At 42.3% G+C, this 17,722-nt stretch overlaps 1 protein-coding gene across 1 annotated transcript in view; it reads left to right on the forward strand.

Moving 5' to 3' along the window:
* Nucleotides 1-17,722, forward strand: part of CCDC148 (coiled-coil domain containing 148) — an 871,149-nt gene that overhangs the window by 829,541 nt on the left and 23,886 nt on the right. The window contains exon 13 of the mRNA XM_085645511.1: nucleotides 3,439-3,556. Within this exon, the coding sequence (XP_085501637.1) occupies nucleotides 3,439-3,556 (118 nt within the window). The remainder of the gene's footprint in view (nucleotides 1-3,438; nucleotides 3,557-17,722) is intronic.

A 17,722-nucleotide genomic window follows, 5' to 3' on the forward strand; every position in this document is an offset into this window, starting at 1 on the left:
CTGAGCTAGATTGCCATCCAACCTAAGTACAATTTGGGTATCATCCGTTTAGGATATTAAAGAAAGGCCACAGGAATGTAACAGCCAAGTGAACAATGGAAACAGTAACACCTATGTCCAGGTCTGAGTTACCAAGGTTGGAAGAGTTGAGGCCTTGCAAAAGTCTGGCCTAGTGGTAGATTCCAGGGGAAGGGCTCACCGACACAATATCGTGATAAACAATATCGTTTACAAAAATGTTGTGTCAAAAATATCATTTACCACAATATTGGGATCCTATGCTTATTGAAAAAAAAATATTGTTGATGTTAATATTGTCCAAAATAAACAAAAGTCATCAATATTATTAAAACTATACTACTTGCCACAAAAAACGATATTCTGTCGAACAATATTTTTAAATTGATAAACCCAAGGGAAGGGCAAATGAAAAAATGAAAAAATAGTAAATGAGAGAGTATGATAGTCATGCAGGAATATAGGGGGTCATTACGATGGCGGTCGGACTTTTGTCAGACCGCCATTGTTGCGGTAGTGGGACCAGCCGTCTACGAGGCTACCTACCCACCAACAGCATTACGATGCGACCGCCACCACAGCAGTTGCAGGCCCTATTTTTGCATTGCAGCGGGGAAGCACTCAGCAGCCCCCGTCGCAATGAAAAAAAAGAGGCACTTGCATAGCTCTGCACTATGTGGCAGGCACCATGCCGTGCCTGCCACATGGTGCGGAGATATGTAGGGGGCACCATAGATGCCTCCCTGTGCGCTTGCCCTAGCCCCAGGGATTGTGGGAGGCCTGCTAGGGGCCTCCAAATCCGTTTCTGCCAGCCGTTTTGTGGCAGGTTGACCGCCGCAGAACGATGCCTTGATGGCACCGCCGCAATGCTGGCCTTCTGGGGAGGTCCGACAGGCGGTCGGAGAAAGACCGCCTGTCAGAACCATGGCGGTTGGTCTTTCCGGCAGCCACCTGTCCGCCTGCCATAGTTATAACTATGGCGGGCAGAAAATCTCATTCCGATGGCGGAGGGCCTGCCACCGGCTGTTGGTGGCGGGCCCTCTGCTATCGTAAAGAGGCCCTTAGTTGGCTGTTTCATATGTGGTCTCCCCTATGGTGTATTTACCTGCAGACAACCTTCTGATTCAAGGAGGCTTGAGGTGCCACATTAGTTGAGTTTCCTTTCCCTGTTGACCTAAAAGCATTAGTTGCTGAAATAAAATCCCCCATGTAAGTGTGAACCATGATGAGGGGACCTTAAAGTCCTATACACTGAATGTCTTACCTGTGACTGCCATCATACCACTGCTTTCAGACAGGCTGATAGAGCTGGAGATGTTGCCTTCACAAAGGAATCTAGATTCCTTTTCCCCACCTAAGGCAGGGCTGAGAGGGGCTGGGGAGTCTGCCGGGGAATTAATAGACCCCAAAAGAACCTCTTCATGGATAGAGAAAGAGTAGCTACCTCTTCCGAATTGACCTCTGAAGTAATGCGGTCCATGACTTCACACACATTCATTCAGAACAGAACAAGATAAACTATCCTAGATGTAGGGGATATACTGACCTGACTGATATGTTCTGAAAAGGAGGAAGGAAACAAAAGGCGGTGTTAAAATCTGTGATAAGTGGGTAAAACATGGCAAAAAAAAATATTTTTGGGTTTTGAATACCCAAGGAAGTCTCTAAGCGAGTGATCCAGTTTCTTCTGCTGGGCCTTCCCGGAGGAGACCATCATGAAATGTGGTTCCTCTGTTTTTTTATGAAGTTCCCATAGACCAGATGTTCCTGTCAAGCATCCCGTGCTCACAAATATGTTACCTGGGCATGGTGTGGGTGGAGGAGTGGAATATTGCTTCAAATAGTGTCATAAATTCTGCCATGCATAGGTGCATTGGTTTTTCCAGGTGTACCATAACCATTATCTTACCCTCATTTATTTTTGGTGCACTAGTTAGGCCCTAGCCTACTGTTTCTTCAGAAAACCAAGGATTGTGTGATCCCGCACACCATAAGGAATATATTGTTGGGTGAGACACTTTCAACCTGATTTGCTGACTAGAAGCGTTCATCCTTCTGTTTTTCTATGAAACTTCTATAAACCTTTTTTTCTTCCAGCCCACCTCATTCATGAAAATGTTAGCAGGCGAGGTGACCCAAATACTCCTTCTGTCGGGAAGGCTTGAATCGAGGGATTCCTAAAGCATATGTGTGTTACTAGTGGTTATGGCTTCTACCATTGAATAATTGTTGCCCATAACCCTGTTACTTTGGAAACAAAGTATGACTGTACAGACTGAGTGAAGCATTATAATTTCACATTTAGGCTTGCCAGAAGAATCTAGTAGTAGATAGAGGACACTGTTGCTCATTCACAGCTAGAAAGCAACCAAGGCCACAATATGGTTCATACATCTTGGCACTGTTCTTCAGAAGAGATCATGCTTTTTGTTAGCACCCCACATATAAATGTTTTAGCTAGACAGGTGGTTCCACATATGTGTTAGCCTGGATATTCTGAGTTTAACACTAGCAGATATGCGTGGACAAACTTCTGGCCTACACCGGAAAAGGAAATACGTTTTTCTAATATGCCTATGAAAACATTCTAAATAAACCCCACACATCGTCCCCAGTTCCCAGTTAGCACAATTCATTGTGCTTTCCTAGTGTACCAAAACATTGGCAGTTCTCATTCAGCACTCAATTGTCAGCAAAAATAGTATTGCCAAGTTGACAATTCTCTGATTTCTAGTTGGTGGAAATCACAGGGTGTCTGGTCTACGCCTGCTGCAACTTTCCCACTGCTGCTATCATTACCAGTAACACTAGTTGCATTTGGGTGGTCTCAGTTTGGTTTCCTATTTTTCATTGGGTCCTTTATTGACAATCACAGAGACGGGTATGGGGGAGACGCTAAGATCAGTTAGCACTGCTTCCATCTTCTCTACTTTCCTCCAGGGACTTGCTTGATGGGTTTGGGAGTAGAAGGCAAGTTGGAGTACAGCTGAGGTTATTGGTACTTTGCTCTGAGTAAATAGCCAAACTGTGTAATTGTTTTAGGATTAATGTTTGTAATGGTGTGTACAGAATTACACAATTTTTGGTCAAGTGTCATCGCCAGGGTAAGAGCCAAGTTCTGAAGATTCATAAATCAGCAACCTAAAAAATTGACCTTATCTCTCCCATTCTATCAGATGTATATTAATAAGACCAGATACTTGACCCTACAATTGTTTTTTTTAACATGAAACAATTACGCAACAAGGAAGAATGGAAAGCTTACACATTGATTATCTCTGCAGACAAAAAGGAGAACAAAGAACCTGTGTCAGACTTAGGCACCTACTTGTTTTGTGCTGATCAGTTTTTGGAGGGATTATGGTTTGGTTTTTGGTAATGCGAGTATTATTTACCTTCACATATTTAACCTTTTTACAGGGTTATATTTAGACAAGAGTGTTTGGAGAAACGCCTCCAGGAGAAAAAAGAAATGGCTCTTCAAGAAGCGCACGAGGAGGAACAAAGACAAAGACGTCTTGATGCTCTCAGACAACAGGTGCTTGTTTTTCATTTTTGAATGCTTGCAATCATAGAGTTAAATAACCTTCTCTCTCTCTCTCTTTCTCTCTCACAGGATTAGATGCAGTGGCATAAACACGCATATTTCAAATGAGCCTGTGAAATATGAAAAATGTTTCACTAGCCCCTGCGTCTTATGAAAAGTAGTGTATGGGTCCCTGTGAAATAATGGGTAAATCATTTAGCGACGGCTCCTTCGTAATGGTGGAGGAGCGTCGCCCTACTGCTCAGAGCCAGCACATGAGAAAAAAAATGATAATAAAACAATTTTATTATCATTTTATTTTTCACTTACTGACTGAGCCGATGACAGTCATGGGGGCGTAGTAGGCCTGGGTCACGGCAGGGAGGAGGAGTGGTGGGCACTGTACATGCGTATGTTGGTTTGGCCGGTTGTCTTAGGCTGGCAAAGCCAACATGCATACTTATATTTCTCCAACCCAGCTGTGTTGCACAGCTTAGTGGAGATTAGGCACATGCTCCCTGTGCCTGAGTGAACATCAAACCAATCCCGGTGCTTCTCTTAAGCTTGGTAACAGCATGAGAGCAGCGTCTGGATTAGGTGGGGGAGTCTGAGAGTCTGTGCTGTGTGGCAGAGGAGCACCGAGGTGGCTGGCAGCATCAGTGACAGGAAAGTATTATATGTATTTATTATCACCCCTGCGCTGCCGCACCACTTTATATTGCAAGCAGCTGCCACTGAAATCATTATATTGACAGCCCCAAACCATGCTGGTCGAATTCATTCCAATACCAGTCATTTCCCTCCTGTACAATACACCTTTTTCAAGCTTGCCAACCGAAAGGAAACATGGAATCTCAAAAATATATAACATGATCCCATATTGTCATCTCAGTGTTCTTGTGACATTTATAAATCACACAATAATATCGAAATCTGAAAAGTTAAAGGTGTATTTCGATGTATTTCCTGGGTTTCTTTGAATATGAATTTCATCCTCATTGTGACGCCCCCAAACCACTCTGCAGAGCTTCACCACTGTCCACCCAGGTTGATGCAGCAGTGGAGGAGCAAAGTATGTGACAGTGATCTGTATATTATGCAGTAAGAGAATGCAGTCAGCACATTCTCCAGCAGTTAAAATAATTATTTTCATTCTTTTCCGCTAGAAACAACATTTGTATTGCTCTTGACAAAATTAGCATGTTTTTTTTCGGAGAATCTCATTGTTTTTATAATGCGCTTATTTTCCAAACCTTGTTTATTATAGTTGAGTTGTAAAATCTCTAATTACCAGTAATAAGAAAATGACACAACTTCTGAACTATAGTAAGCTATTTACACTTGAGTTGTAATTGCATGATGCCTGCTCTCAGACCTATAGGTTAAAGTGTGAAAGGCAGGTCACAGAGAGCAGAGCAGAGATCCGTTTTTCTAAAATGAACAATGATCACAGAAACAAGATATTTGTGGCAACATGTTTATTTTTTCATGCAATAGCTAATGACAGCAAAGACAGAATCTCAGAAAGGTTTTAGACATTCTGAGCTCCCACATTTTTTAAATGTGACTTACATTAAATTGAATCGAATATATTTTTTGCAAAAAAAGCTCTTTGCTTTTTTTGGTATGTTTAGTTTTGCCGTACATAATCTCATTGTATTCTTCATGTCCGCAAATATACTTTCTGTTTCACATGAAAGAGCAAGACACCATGGATTTAAAATAACCTCTGCCATACATTTGAAGGACATTTCAAGTCACCTTGGAGTTCCATTACCTAATAAAGGAACTGAGTCTTCACCCTCCTTCCTCCATATGTTCTTGAACGATTGAGTGACTTATGATATCCCTAATATTTACAGCAATGGTTACTTCATTCAATATAGTGTCACGCCATGGCAACACAAATAAATGTTGCCAAATAATGCATTATTTACAGCAACAGTACTAAAAACACATATTCACCCATGTATTACCATATTGCCATGGACAAAATCCAGTTTGTTACCCCAGTAGAGCGAAACTGATGTGAAAAAACACTGTTTACTTTCTCCCAGAATGCAGGGAACAATTATTTTTCAATGGGAAACAACTCTCATGAGTTTTACTGTGCAATGTAACTTTACCATACTGCACAAATGTAACCCTTTGCATCCTGTTTTTGGTTAAATACCCTTTGTTAAGACAAATACACACAAAACATGTAATGACATAAATAATTTTTGCAGCTGCAGAGTGTAATATACTCTTTATTACCATTGTTGTGGGAAGGAAGGGGCATCATGACTCACTTGAGTCACTGCCCTTCTCCCACACTCAACTTTGCCAATAAATATATGCGTATGCACAGAGTATAATATGCTATTCATTAACATCGTTGAGTGTGGATAGGGTCCATGACTCACAAGAGGCAATATGATTCAGATGCACATTTTACTGACAAGGCATTTTTGGCATCGTTGTAACTTTGGTTCTGTTTCACAAATCTGCACGAAATATGGTAGTCATTTGGATCATCCAGGTATGTTTCAGCATGTCACATTTTGTGCAAATCTGTTTAAAATGGAAAGAGCTAAGTGGAGGGAAGGCGGTTTAAAAAAAGAAGATTTTTCCATTTTTATCTCCTGTATGAACTCCAAAAACCGCCAAACGGAACTACACCAAAGCAGAACTTTACTCACAAGTCCTACCAAAACCTGAGAACAAAGGCCACTTTGCAAAGCTGGCTCGATGGGATGGGAGTTAGTGCAGAAACCCTCCTCGGAGCCTACTGCGCATGGCTGAAGGATGTGTACAGTGAGCCGAATGGGGTGAGGGATGATGCAGACATTTTGCCCCGAGCTCACTAAGTCATAGCCAACTGCTGTTTATAGGAGGCACAGAAGAGAGAGGGATGGCACTATGAACCTAGTGATGTGGCTGGTGAAGGGCATGGCCACAACTGTGCAAGTCCTGGCCGTTGCTATGCCCAGCCAAAGCACAACGGGCACAGTGTTGTGGGGACTGATGCTGGCCTGGCTACCAGCCAGGACCTGCGCCCAGAGCTCGCAATACACAGCTGAAGGCCCTTTACAGTGAATTATATCAGTAGGGGTCCTAAAAACAGAAAGTCATAAAAAAAGTAAACTTATGCTTAAATATTTGATAAAAGCCCTAAAAACATGCTGGAAAACATAGTAAATGTGAAGTTACGTTTTCAAGCAACTAAACTTCATTAGCTATGGTATGGTACATAAATCATAACCGGTGTGTCTGACCTGCACTGTTTGTTACCTTACACACTGATGACATTTTATATGTCATAATCAATGACATCACTAATGACATAATTTATGACAACACTGATGACTTTAACAATGACATCACTATATGGCCAACTAAAATGTGTGATGCAAAGTGTAGGCATGTCAGCTGAGGACATGAAGAATAGTGGTACAACCACACTGTACTCTTCTAAAAGAATGGTTTAAAACTTAGAGTGCGCTTGAAGCATATAGTGGATTGTATACTAAGCACTAGGCACAAATCAACTCTGTGTGCCCCGAGTATATAGAGATGGTCAACTTAATCCAAAATAGACAAATGCTTACCCCAAACATTTAAAAGTTTTTTATTTTCCCAAAACAAATTCCAAAAGCTGAAGTTTGTTTTGGAAAAGAAAAAATAACATATGCCCCAAACACCATGGGAGTTTTCTCCCATGGAGTGGTGGTACTGTTTCTACTTTTACTGCCCCTCACCACCAGGATATTCCTGGCAATGGTGGCCAGTAAAAAACACTCAACTGCAACTTCAAATAGGGCAGACAGTCAGATGGCTCCCATCCCAAGGCCTGTACTCCCTACTCCAGTACTCAGTCTGAATAAACCTGGCAGTCTGCCTGACTAAAAATAGCGCAGGCAGCCTGAAGGTTTGGCAGACAGGGTTCTCCACCATCATTGCAGCAGAGTACCCTGCCTACAAAATTCTAAAATAGGGTCTTAGGTTGACCAAAGCAACGATTTTCAATTGAAAACCCAGAAACCTATCCACTTGTTAAAGACTTGATACCTCATATAAGTTTTGGAGAGTCAGCAAAGGCTATGATGTGCAATAAGATTTCTGTGTGTGTGAGCGGGTCATTGAGTTGTCACCCTAACCTGGGTGACCATGTTTTGCTGGATGGTCCTGGCAGTGCTTAGGTGTTGATGGTGTTTATCAGTGCTCGCCTCCGTAACTTGATTTTCAGCACTGGAACATATATATGACAATCCACCACATGTAGGCAATGTTCGAGGGAAGCCCATCAGCACAGTGTTTATATACATTAAAAAAAAGTAACGATACTATTGTGTCCAGGCCTATTTTATCGCTTTGGGTGGCCTTTCAATAGTCTAAATTGTCACATTTGTAGGAGTGTAATCATTAGCAGTTGCATTGGTACTGGCATTTGGCAGTGGCAGTACTGGCAAGGACAGTGGGTGGTGCAAGCTGCAGAGGCCCTGTGAAGATTTTGGGTCCTAGCACATATTTATTTTACAAATCAAACTAAGCACTAGCCTGGTGGCAAACACAGAAGGTCTCTGCCCTTTAACAAATAGGGCCAGAAAGCTACCATTATGATCCGACAGTCCTGTGGTGAACAGACCGCCAACTCATGGGTTTCTACTGCCAGAGGCTCCGCCTACAGAAACCCACTGGTTCACACATTTCTATATGGGTGAGGGAGAATTGTGAGTTCGGCAAAATTGTATCTACCCTTGTGTGGTGCATGGATTGGTCTGCAAATTACGTCCTAAAAGGCCTACTAAGTGAATGGCGGGCAGCCTGCCAGGTCAGAAAATACCTACGCCCTCGACTCCATTGGAAGAGGACCATATGCCATATTTAGAGATCCCTGCCCAGCAGAAAGGAATATCTGTTCCTTTAGTGGAGCTGCTGCTCTACCGAGAACAATAATCCGTTGCCCAGTGGGCACCATGTTTGATGGACCCACTTTGCAAAGATTTGTGTTTCCGGAAATCATTTCTTTTCCGAATACAAGCTTCAAAAGCAGGATTTGGTTTTCAGAAATCGAAAAAACAATGGTTCTCTCTCTCTCTCTCTCTCTCTCTCTCTCTCTCACACACAGGCACACAAACACACAAAATCCCTCTTTTGTCGTGCTCCGAAACGGGCTGTGGCATATCAGGTTGGCAAAAAACTGGAACAAATACGTCGACCAAACTACAGAAAACGGGCGTGGAGAATGTTCCCCTCACTTTAATGTCTGCAATAGGAAAAGGAAAGAAATGTAAGGAAACCGGCCCCAGACTCGGTATTTCTACCCTCTTAGGGTGAGGTTCTCAGAAGAGCTATAGAACTTTTAAACAGCAGTAACAACATTTCATAAAAGCTTCTCTGTTTTACACATTTACCAAGGGGCAGTCTACGACTTTAGTGCCCAGCATCTCTCTGAAATATCTCTTCCAGTCATAAAGATTGCGCTGCGACGGTATTTTTGCTTTTCTGGAGAGATTATTATGTTGCTTGGGATCATACAGGGTCCTCCGAACAAGGGCACTATACTTTTGTTTGGACATGATCACTATTTTTGATCAGTGATATTTTTCTTGTAACCTTTAACAGGACTATTTTGCGATGTGCTGTTTGTATGATGTTTACTCTACAAGGACCACAACGCATCACAGTCATACATGGTTTTCTTTACATCTGGTTCTCTCTAATGGGATAGAGGAACAGACTTGGGAGAGAAGATGCAAAAAGTGTGAATAAAGTCGTTGCAGAAAGCGGCATCTTTGACGCACTCAGGCAGTCAAGAAGGTCTGGTTCTTATTTCAGGAGTACCGAGTAATACTGGAAAGGATCAGCTCTTAATTTTGAATTAAGTGAATTCAGATACAACAAAGTGGTTGTTTCAGTAATTTGCAAGCTTTAGTGAAGGATTATGTTTTTGAGGTATAGTTTTGAGTACACTTTAACTCCTCATGTTGCAACATTGTGACCCCAACCTCCACACGCACACTGACACTCGCGTACAACCACATGCACAAATTGTGCACCCAAAATCGCATGCATACTTTGATACACAAAAAACATCCATCACTTATCCACCACTGCACCAATGTATTTTTTACAACACACATATGTTTAAAAAAATAATGTCTATTGGCTTTGGTAACTTTTGTTCTGCCTTCTATTTCAACAGTCTCTGGGTTCTGAGAATGAGGGCAAGTACATTAACAATATTCTGCAGGTCTGGGACTTCAAGCATTGTTCTCAATTTCAATAGGTCCTCTCTCAGTTTGCGGGACGTTATGACCTCAGACATGCACACCTCTTTAGCGATCATCCACTCACTCATATCTTTTTTTGACAAATCAAACTTTGGTCCCTTATTCTTGTTTCCGCTGGATCACAATACACTATTTTGCTGGTAATACCCTCAATGCCCTCAGGCGATACTGCTTGAGCCAGGTGTAAATGCAAACAGGTAAGGTAACAGTGGGCAGCCCTGTTTCACAACCCAGCTGTCGGAAAAATTTGTACCAGTCTTAATCCATGCCAACAGTGACAAGTAAAGGATTCTTATCCATCTCAGAATAGTGGGGCTGAATTTATAACTCTGGAACACTTGATAGATAGAGTCCCATCCGACCATGTCAAATGATTTTTCAATGTCCAGAGAGGCTACCACTATTCTCCTTCTGACATTTTCAGGAGGTGTTGTACATGCCCCATCACTCAGATTATGAATAGAGTTGAGCTTTGGATAGATACAGTTTGATTCACATGGACCAGGCCCACTATTACCCCTAATATCCGTCTTGCTTAGGCTCCACTTGGTATCTTTGTGTCTACATAAACCATCAACAATGCCCTATAGTTGGTCTTTTTTGGTTTTCAGGACTGCGAGGATAGTTCTCTCATAATTTCTGGGGATCCTCTCTCCAATAATTCATTACAGACTTCCCAGAGTGTTCCAATAGCACTATATGGTAATGTGCATATTAAGTCATGTCTTTATTATTTCAATGTTAAGTGTTCATTATGACCATAAGGCGTTATGTACTTTTAATGGCCCCAGATTGCTTCCATGTCAATTCCTGCTGCTGCAGGGAATTCTAAGTAGAATTTTATGGTTAAACTGGAGCTGTGAAGGCAATTAGCTGGGAGACCTCTCTCAGCAGGTGGCTGGAGTTTTCTTTTGGAGAATGAACCATATTTAAAGACATCTACATATTGAGTAAATTATTGGAAAAGGCAACTTCACATTGCCGATGATCGTCTCTCCTACCCGTGTGTCCCAGAGAAAACTTCCACTCTTTTACTGTTCTAGGAGGCACAGGGTCAAGACTGATTTGCATATGGCTGGGTTCAAACTGGAATGGCATGGTGAGAAAAAAAATGATGGATTTAGGCCCAGATCTCTGTACTGGGGTGAATGTATGACATTGTTCTGCATTCTGTCCATCAATAGTTCTTTTTGCATTTGTCACCCCGAGTGGGACGGGTATGCTCAGACGTGAGTCCCGTGCTCTCCATGCCACTGGAATCAAGCTATCCTGGCTGAAGAGGGGTGAAACCCCGAAACCGGTCATAGGATGCTTGTTTCCAGTCCAGGGAGGACCTGGCCTGGCAGTTTGGGCTGGACTGTTCCCATTGGGCATAGGGTCAAGGCTGATTTACATATGGCTGGGCCCAAACTGGGATGGCGAGCAAAAAAATGATGGATTTAGGACCAGATCTCTGTACTGGGTTGAATGTATGACAATGTTCTGCATTCTGTCATTCAGTAGTTATTTTTGCAGCTGTGAGTACCCAGCATCCTAGGCCACCTTGCTGCAAGCTTACTCAGTGCTTAACTTTGACTCTTCCTCTAGTGGTGTGCGCGATGCTCTGTCTCCCACTGTTATTGGCTTTTGACTGTTTACGCCATGTGAGAACATCCTTTTACTTGAGGATCACTTGGGAGCTTGACTTTACATGCTGCGTTAGCTTTTAACACTCCCCGCACTCTGCCCTTCCAATGTCTGTGCCAAAATCTCACCAGATTTAAGGTTTTTCCTATCCCGATGACTTTTTTGACTTTGGGGGCCATGTTTTCAGTTATGACCCTATGAGACTGTCAGCTTGAGCATCCTTGCTCGCGACGTCTCGTGTCTAGCGGGGTTCAGGAGCCACTATTGTGCGCACCACGTGGCCAGGAGTTCTGAAGTGGACCAGCATTTTGAAGTGTTGCAAGGTGACTGCGTCTGGCAAAAAAAGTGAATAAAGTTGGGGTGTTGGAGCAGGATATTGTGATGCTTATTTCTGATGTCAATGACATCTCGAAGGCTAATTGCTCACATCCCTTGGATGTGGTTATTGTGAATGGGGGACAGGTCGTCATGATGATGGACTCGGGTGCCATATTGTCCTTGATTTCAGATGGTGAATATGATTCAAATTCAAAAGTACAGGTTACCCTTGGGTCGCCAGATGTCATACCATACAGCTATGGAGAGAAATCCATAGAAATGATTGGATCTTCTGATGCTGACTTTGAATTTTAAGGTAGTCGTGCAATAGGGAAGGTCTATTTTCCTGCCAAGGGGGATTCCATCTAGATTAGGCATAATCAAAAATTGATGGCTTATTTCTAGATCATAATTAGAGTCCCCTTGTGCAGGTCAGGACAGTGGATACTATGGCTGAACTTTTGCAACATGATTTCCCCCAAGTGTTTTCTGAAAAAGTGAGTTGCGTAAAAGGTTATGTTCGTCACATCAAGATCAAGGAGGGTGCCACTCTGGTTGTGTGCAAGGTTAGAAACATTCCTTTTAGCCTGCATGGTACGGTGGAATCTGAGCTTGAAAGACTCAAGTCTGAAGGAATGATTGATGCAGTGGAAGCTTCAGAGTGGGTGGCTCCTGTGGTGGTGGCTTCTAAGGGCTCTGGTGCGATTAGCTTTTGTGTGGATCTTCACCACCTCAATAGAGAAGTTATAGAGGATAGCTTTCCCTTACCTAACATTCTGGCGATGGTGGCTTTGATGGGTATTGCCAAGTATTTTACCATTCTTGACTTGACATCTGCCTATCAGAAGGTTAGGTTAAGTGATGATTCTAAAGATCTCACTGCTTTCATTACACCTTTCGGGGTGTTCCGCTTCAACCGCATGCCGTTTGTGGTCTGTTCAGAGGCATCAATTTTCCAAATACCAATGTCTAGTTTGTTGAAGGGGATGGTTGGGGTGAAGTTCTTTCAGGATGATATGTTGCTTTTTGGTGGCAATTTTCATGATCATGTTAATCAGGTGAAGGAAGTGTTGCACATATTTATGCAGAGGGATATCAAACTCAAGATTAACAAGTGCAAGTTTGGGCAATATCATATTACCTATTTGGGACATGTCATCTCTGGTGTTAAACCTAAACCTAAAACTGAACTTATCATGGTGACATCTGAGATGCCCGAGCTGGCCCAAAAATAGAGGTGCAAACATTGAGAGCGAAACCCTAGCAGTGTATTGGTCAATTTGGAGGTTCAGGCAATTTCTGTCGGGTGTGAGGTTCCTCTTGCTAACAGATCACAAACCCTTACAGGAGGTCTTTGGGAAAAAGGGTATAGACTGAATTTGTCTAGGATCTGCAAGTGGCTGGTAGCCTTGCAGGACTTTCAATTTGTCATCTCATATCTGCCTGGGGTTGAAAACAAAGTTGCCGATTTCCTTTCAAGGTTAGCTGTAAATTTCTGTGCCAAGATGATGAGTACAATTGGTGGACCGATGATGAGATCATGGTGAGTAGTGTAACACATGGTTGTGTTACAGAGATTAAATGGGGACATGAAATGGAAAGGGATGATGTGGTGAAGGACATGTCACGATTTGTTTTTTCTGGAGAAGATAGTTGGAAGAAAGGTGAGAAGTTTGCAAAAATATATGATGAGCTGTCGGTAAACAATGGCATTCTGACAAGAGGTGGCAGGTTAATTTCTCCATAGAGAATCGGAGAACGCTTGATCCAGTTGGCTCATGAAGGTCGTCAGGGCATAAGTAAAACAAAGGAACGTCTTATGTGTGTGTATTGGTGGCCCGGTAGGATCTTGTGGTTGAAAGAGTTATCTGGAACTGCTGTGAGTGCGAGTTGAATGACAAGGATCTTAAGATGAGGATGCTGCCCATGTTTGTAGGGAACTTCCTACAGAGGTGTGGTAGGATATTGGGCTAGATATAATTGGGCCCATAAATGTGGGAAACATTTCCAAGTATGTGCTTGTGGCCATGGACTTGCGATCACATTAGCCAGAGGTTGGAGTAACCAAGGAAATCAATACGGTGGTGGTCATCCATTTTTTGACTGAAGTATTTCCAAGGGAAGGTAATCCCAAGATGATTCTGACGGAAAAGGGTTTGCAACTGGCCTCTAGAGAGATGGATACGTTTCCGAGTAAGCAAAGTGTGCCCTTTATCACCCAGAAACAAATGGAATGATTGAGAGATTTAATAGGACCCCGAAGGAAGCCATTCAAATTTCAAGGAGTAATGGGGAGGATTGGGTCCAAGCTATCAAGGGACAAGTGGAAGAATACAGATTAACTCCACATTCTACCGCTGGTGCAAGTCCTTTTCTCTTGCTCAAGAAATGTAGGCCATATACTGTAGTGGATCCTCCTTGGATGAGAAGCTACAGCAAGAGTGAAGTGAGTGCTGATGAGTTGATGAGGAAGTCTGAAGGGCAAAGAAAAGAGAGATATGATTCCCGCAAGGCGGCCAAACCTTTGCTGGTAACGTTTGGAGATGTTGTCAAAATAAAGCTACCCGTATGAGTTTGAGGTGTTTCTCAGTTCAGCAAGACCTATGTTGTGACTAAGGTTTTCCAGGGTGCGGTAAACGTGGATAATGATCGTATCTGAAATCACAACCATATTGTTGTGGTGAAAAGCAACTAACTTAGTTGGTGATCTTTAATAAAGGGGGAAGATATGTGGTAATGTGCATATTATGTCATGTCTTATTATTTTGGCGTTATGTGTTCATTATAGCCATACAGTGTTATGTACTTTCAATGGCCTTAGATTGTTTCCATGGCAATTTCTGCTGCTGCAGGGAATTCTAAGTAGAATCTTTATGGTTAAACTGGAGCTGTGAAGGCAGTTGGTTGGGAGACCTTTCTCAGCAGGTAGCTGGGGTTTCTTTTGGAGAATAACCCATATTTAAAGACATCTACAACTGGCATGAAATATTGGAAAAGGCAACTTTACACATTCCAACATATGTTTCTTAGAACTCTGTTGGGAGTCCATCCAAGCCAGGGAGTCTTCTCTCATTCCATTTCTTTTAAGTACAGCTGATAAGTCTTCGTTTGGCAGGAACACATTAATTATTCTCGTTGGAGAAGACTGAGCTAGAGTTTAAAGGCTTATAATACAGTGGGAATATGTTAGACTATTGCAGACTATTGGAATGGTTACATTTGTCATTGTTACTTTTTGGCAATATAGTCTAAGTTTTTTTTGCTTGTTGAGTATAAAAAGAGGAGTTGGTAACCTCGAAAATGACAGTCGAAAATGTTGGTTAGTGGTTCAAATAGCCTTAGGATGGGAAAAAAGAGAGGTATCTAACATATGTGAGTACATCTGTGAGGTTATGGGCTCCACACGGTAATGTTAAAACATGAATAATGTACCTAGAGTGAGACCCAAATGCACATAGTCCTCAAACACACGGTTCCAGAACTTCAATGACCTTATAACCTGAATAATGTACCCAGAGTGAGACCCATATGCACGTGGTCCTCAAATATACGGTACCATAACATCAATGACATTCTACATGAATAATGGACCCAGAGTGAGACCTAAATGCATGTGGGACTCGGGTATACTGCATTCAAACAACAGCGATCTTAAAACATGAATAAAGTAGGTAGAGTGAGACACAAATGCACAGGGTCCTCAAACACACTGTAACAGAACATCAATGACCTTATAACCTGAATAATATACTTAGAGTGAGACCCATATGCACGCGGTCCTCAAACAAACGGTACCATAACATCAATGAGCTCATTATATGAATAATGTACCTAGAGTGAGATGCGGATGAATTAATCCTTGGGAGAATGGTACCATAATATCAGTGAACTTAAAACTTGAATAATGTACTCAGAGTGAGACCCAGATGCACATGATCCACGGGCAACTTGCACGATAAAAAAACATTGTCCATTTGATATCAGGTTTTCCACTTGAACAGAAATTAGAGCAAATGCATCATGTTTTATTGTGGCTGTTTGCAAAACTGGGAGCAGGGCAAACAGTTTCCACCAAACACCATGCAACAGACCTTGGCGAACTTATTTCAAATCTTTTGTTCTGTTGGCATCCTAGGCAAATAAGCAAATCCATGTTTTACACTTTTGAAAACTGGAACATGTGATAAGGCATGATGCAAAAACAGTCTGGCCCATTTCAGATAACACTAATGACAAATAAATGTGCTCCATTTTTCATTAGGCCTCTATTCCTTCTATCACCAGTGAGAGGTTTAAGTAAAAAGGCCCCTGTTTTCTTAATAGTAACCACAAAATGCCATTCAAGCTCTGTTAATTAAACAAGTAAAAAAGTGTGTTTACAGACTTGGCAATGGGAAGATAAACGTCTTAAGATGTACTATACAGAATTCGTTCCTGGGAAACTGGTGCCGGCACTTTGTCTTTGTCCAGCAGGAGACGAGCAGAGAAGAGAAGAGAGATGAGACGCATCAAAGGCAGCAGCTCATAACGCCCCCAACACAAACATAAAAAAACACGTACACACACACACACTCACACACACTCCCCCCTGAGCCCCCCCTCCTCCCGCTGCAGGTGAGGAGTAACGGGACTAATTTTGGGGGACAGGGATTTAATTTTAATCATCAGATTTTGGCTCACAGCAAAAGAGAGAGAGTTAGAAAAGGGAGAAAGATAGGAAAACAGTGACAAAAGGATAAAGCAGGCATGAAAACAACCTGCCAGAGCGAGATAAAGGGACATGAATTGTTGCAAGAGTGAGATAAAGTGACATGAAGTGTAGGCTGATGGAGGAAAGAGGCCCGAGGTGAAATGAAGATTATTAGGCAGCCTTGGCATTGGACAACCCTGTCCTCGGAAAAACTTCTTTATAAAAAAAAACACTGATCAGACTCTGCTCTGGCAAAAATGAGTCGCAACCTCTGCATATCAATGTACAAAAAGTACTTTGTATGTAACATTTCCAAGAGCCTTTACCATGGAGTTCTTTCCTTGTTCTGAAAATGTACAACTGTAAAATGAATGCATGTGTACATAAAATCTGTAGCATCTGGACACTGTTAAAAACAACACACCTGTAGGACATATGCCCTCCGTTCTGCCTTTAGATTATCTATTGGATTATTTCACAAACATATTTCTCCAGGAGCTCAGATGGTGTCTAGTGAGTAGTAAAAGCTTTTCTTTTGTTTCCAGCGCTCAAGATCAACTGTTTGTTTCCGCGCCTTCTCTCCATGCAGTTTCGGCGCGCGGTTGTTCCCTGGTGTAGAGTGTAATATGCCTCGAAACATTGCACTACAAATTAAACAAGACAAGTGCATTGTTCAGCTGCTGGACCCACTAATCCGTGAAATATCCTTCGATGCTCCAATCCTTCTGACACACATCTCTTGGCATGTCTCCATGCTGCTGGTTTTCCATCTGGCCTCGTCTCATAGTGTGTGCAGACTTCATTGTTATGACATTCTGGCATAGTTTATCAAATTTGTATCAAAGCATATTGTTTTTCTTGCATATCAATTTCTATGCGATGTAAAAGACAGATTCTCTTCATTCTTTTTAAGTAGCCATCTGTGATTCCCTAATTTTCCTTTCGGTGCTTTCTGGTTTTGTATATTTTATTACTTGTTTCTCTGGGTTTCTTTACCTTATCACATCATTGTCAGGAAAATGTAGCTCTAATCTGTGGTAATCAGTGGGGGCCGGCATGGCTCGCGGGTGGTGGGGCGGGGCGGGCACGGGGATAAGGGATTGTGAGCATGGGGGGGGGTCGTGCGAGGATGCGCAAAACAAAAAAAACCCACAAATGATTACCTTCTTGCTGGGTCCCACGTCTCTGCCCAATGCTCTCCTAAAGAATCAGGAAGCACAACCAGGACCCACTACCAATCACAACGCTGCAATGCAGCGTTGTCATTGG

Source organism: Triturus cristatus, chromosome 3_1 (genome assembly GCF_964204655.1).
Source record: "Triturus cristatus chromosome 3_1, aTriCri1.1, whole genome shotgun sequence".
In the NCBI taxonomy this organism is placed as follows: Eukaryota; Metazoa; Chordata; class Amphibia; order Caudata; family Salamandridae; genus Triturus; species Triturus cristatus.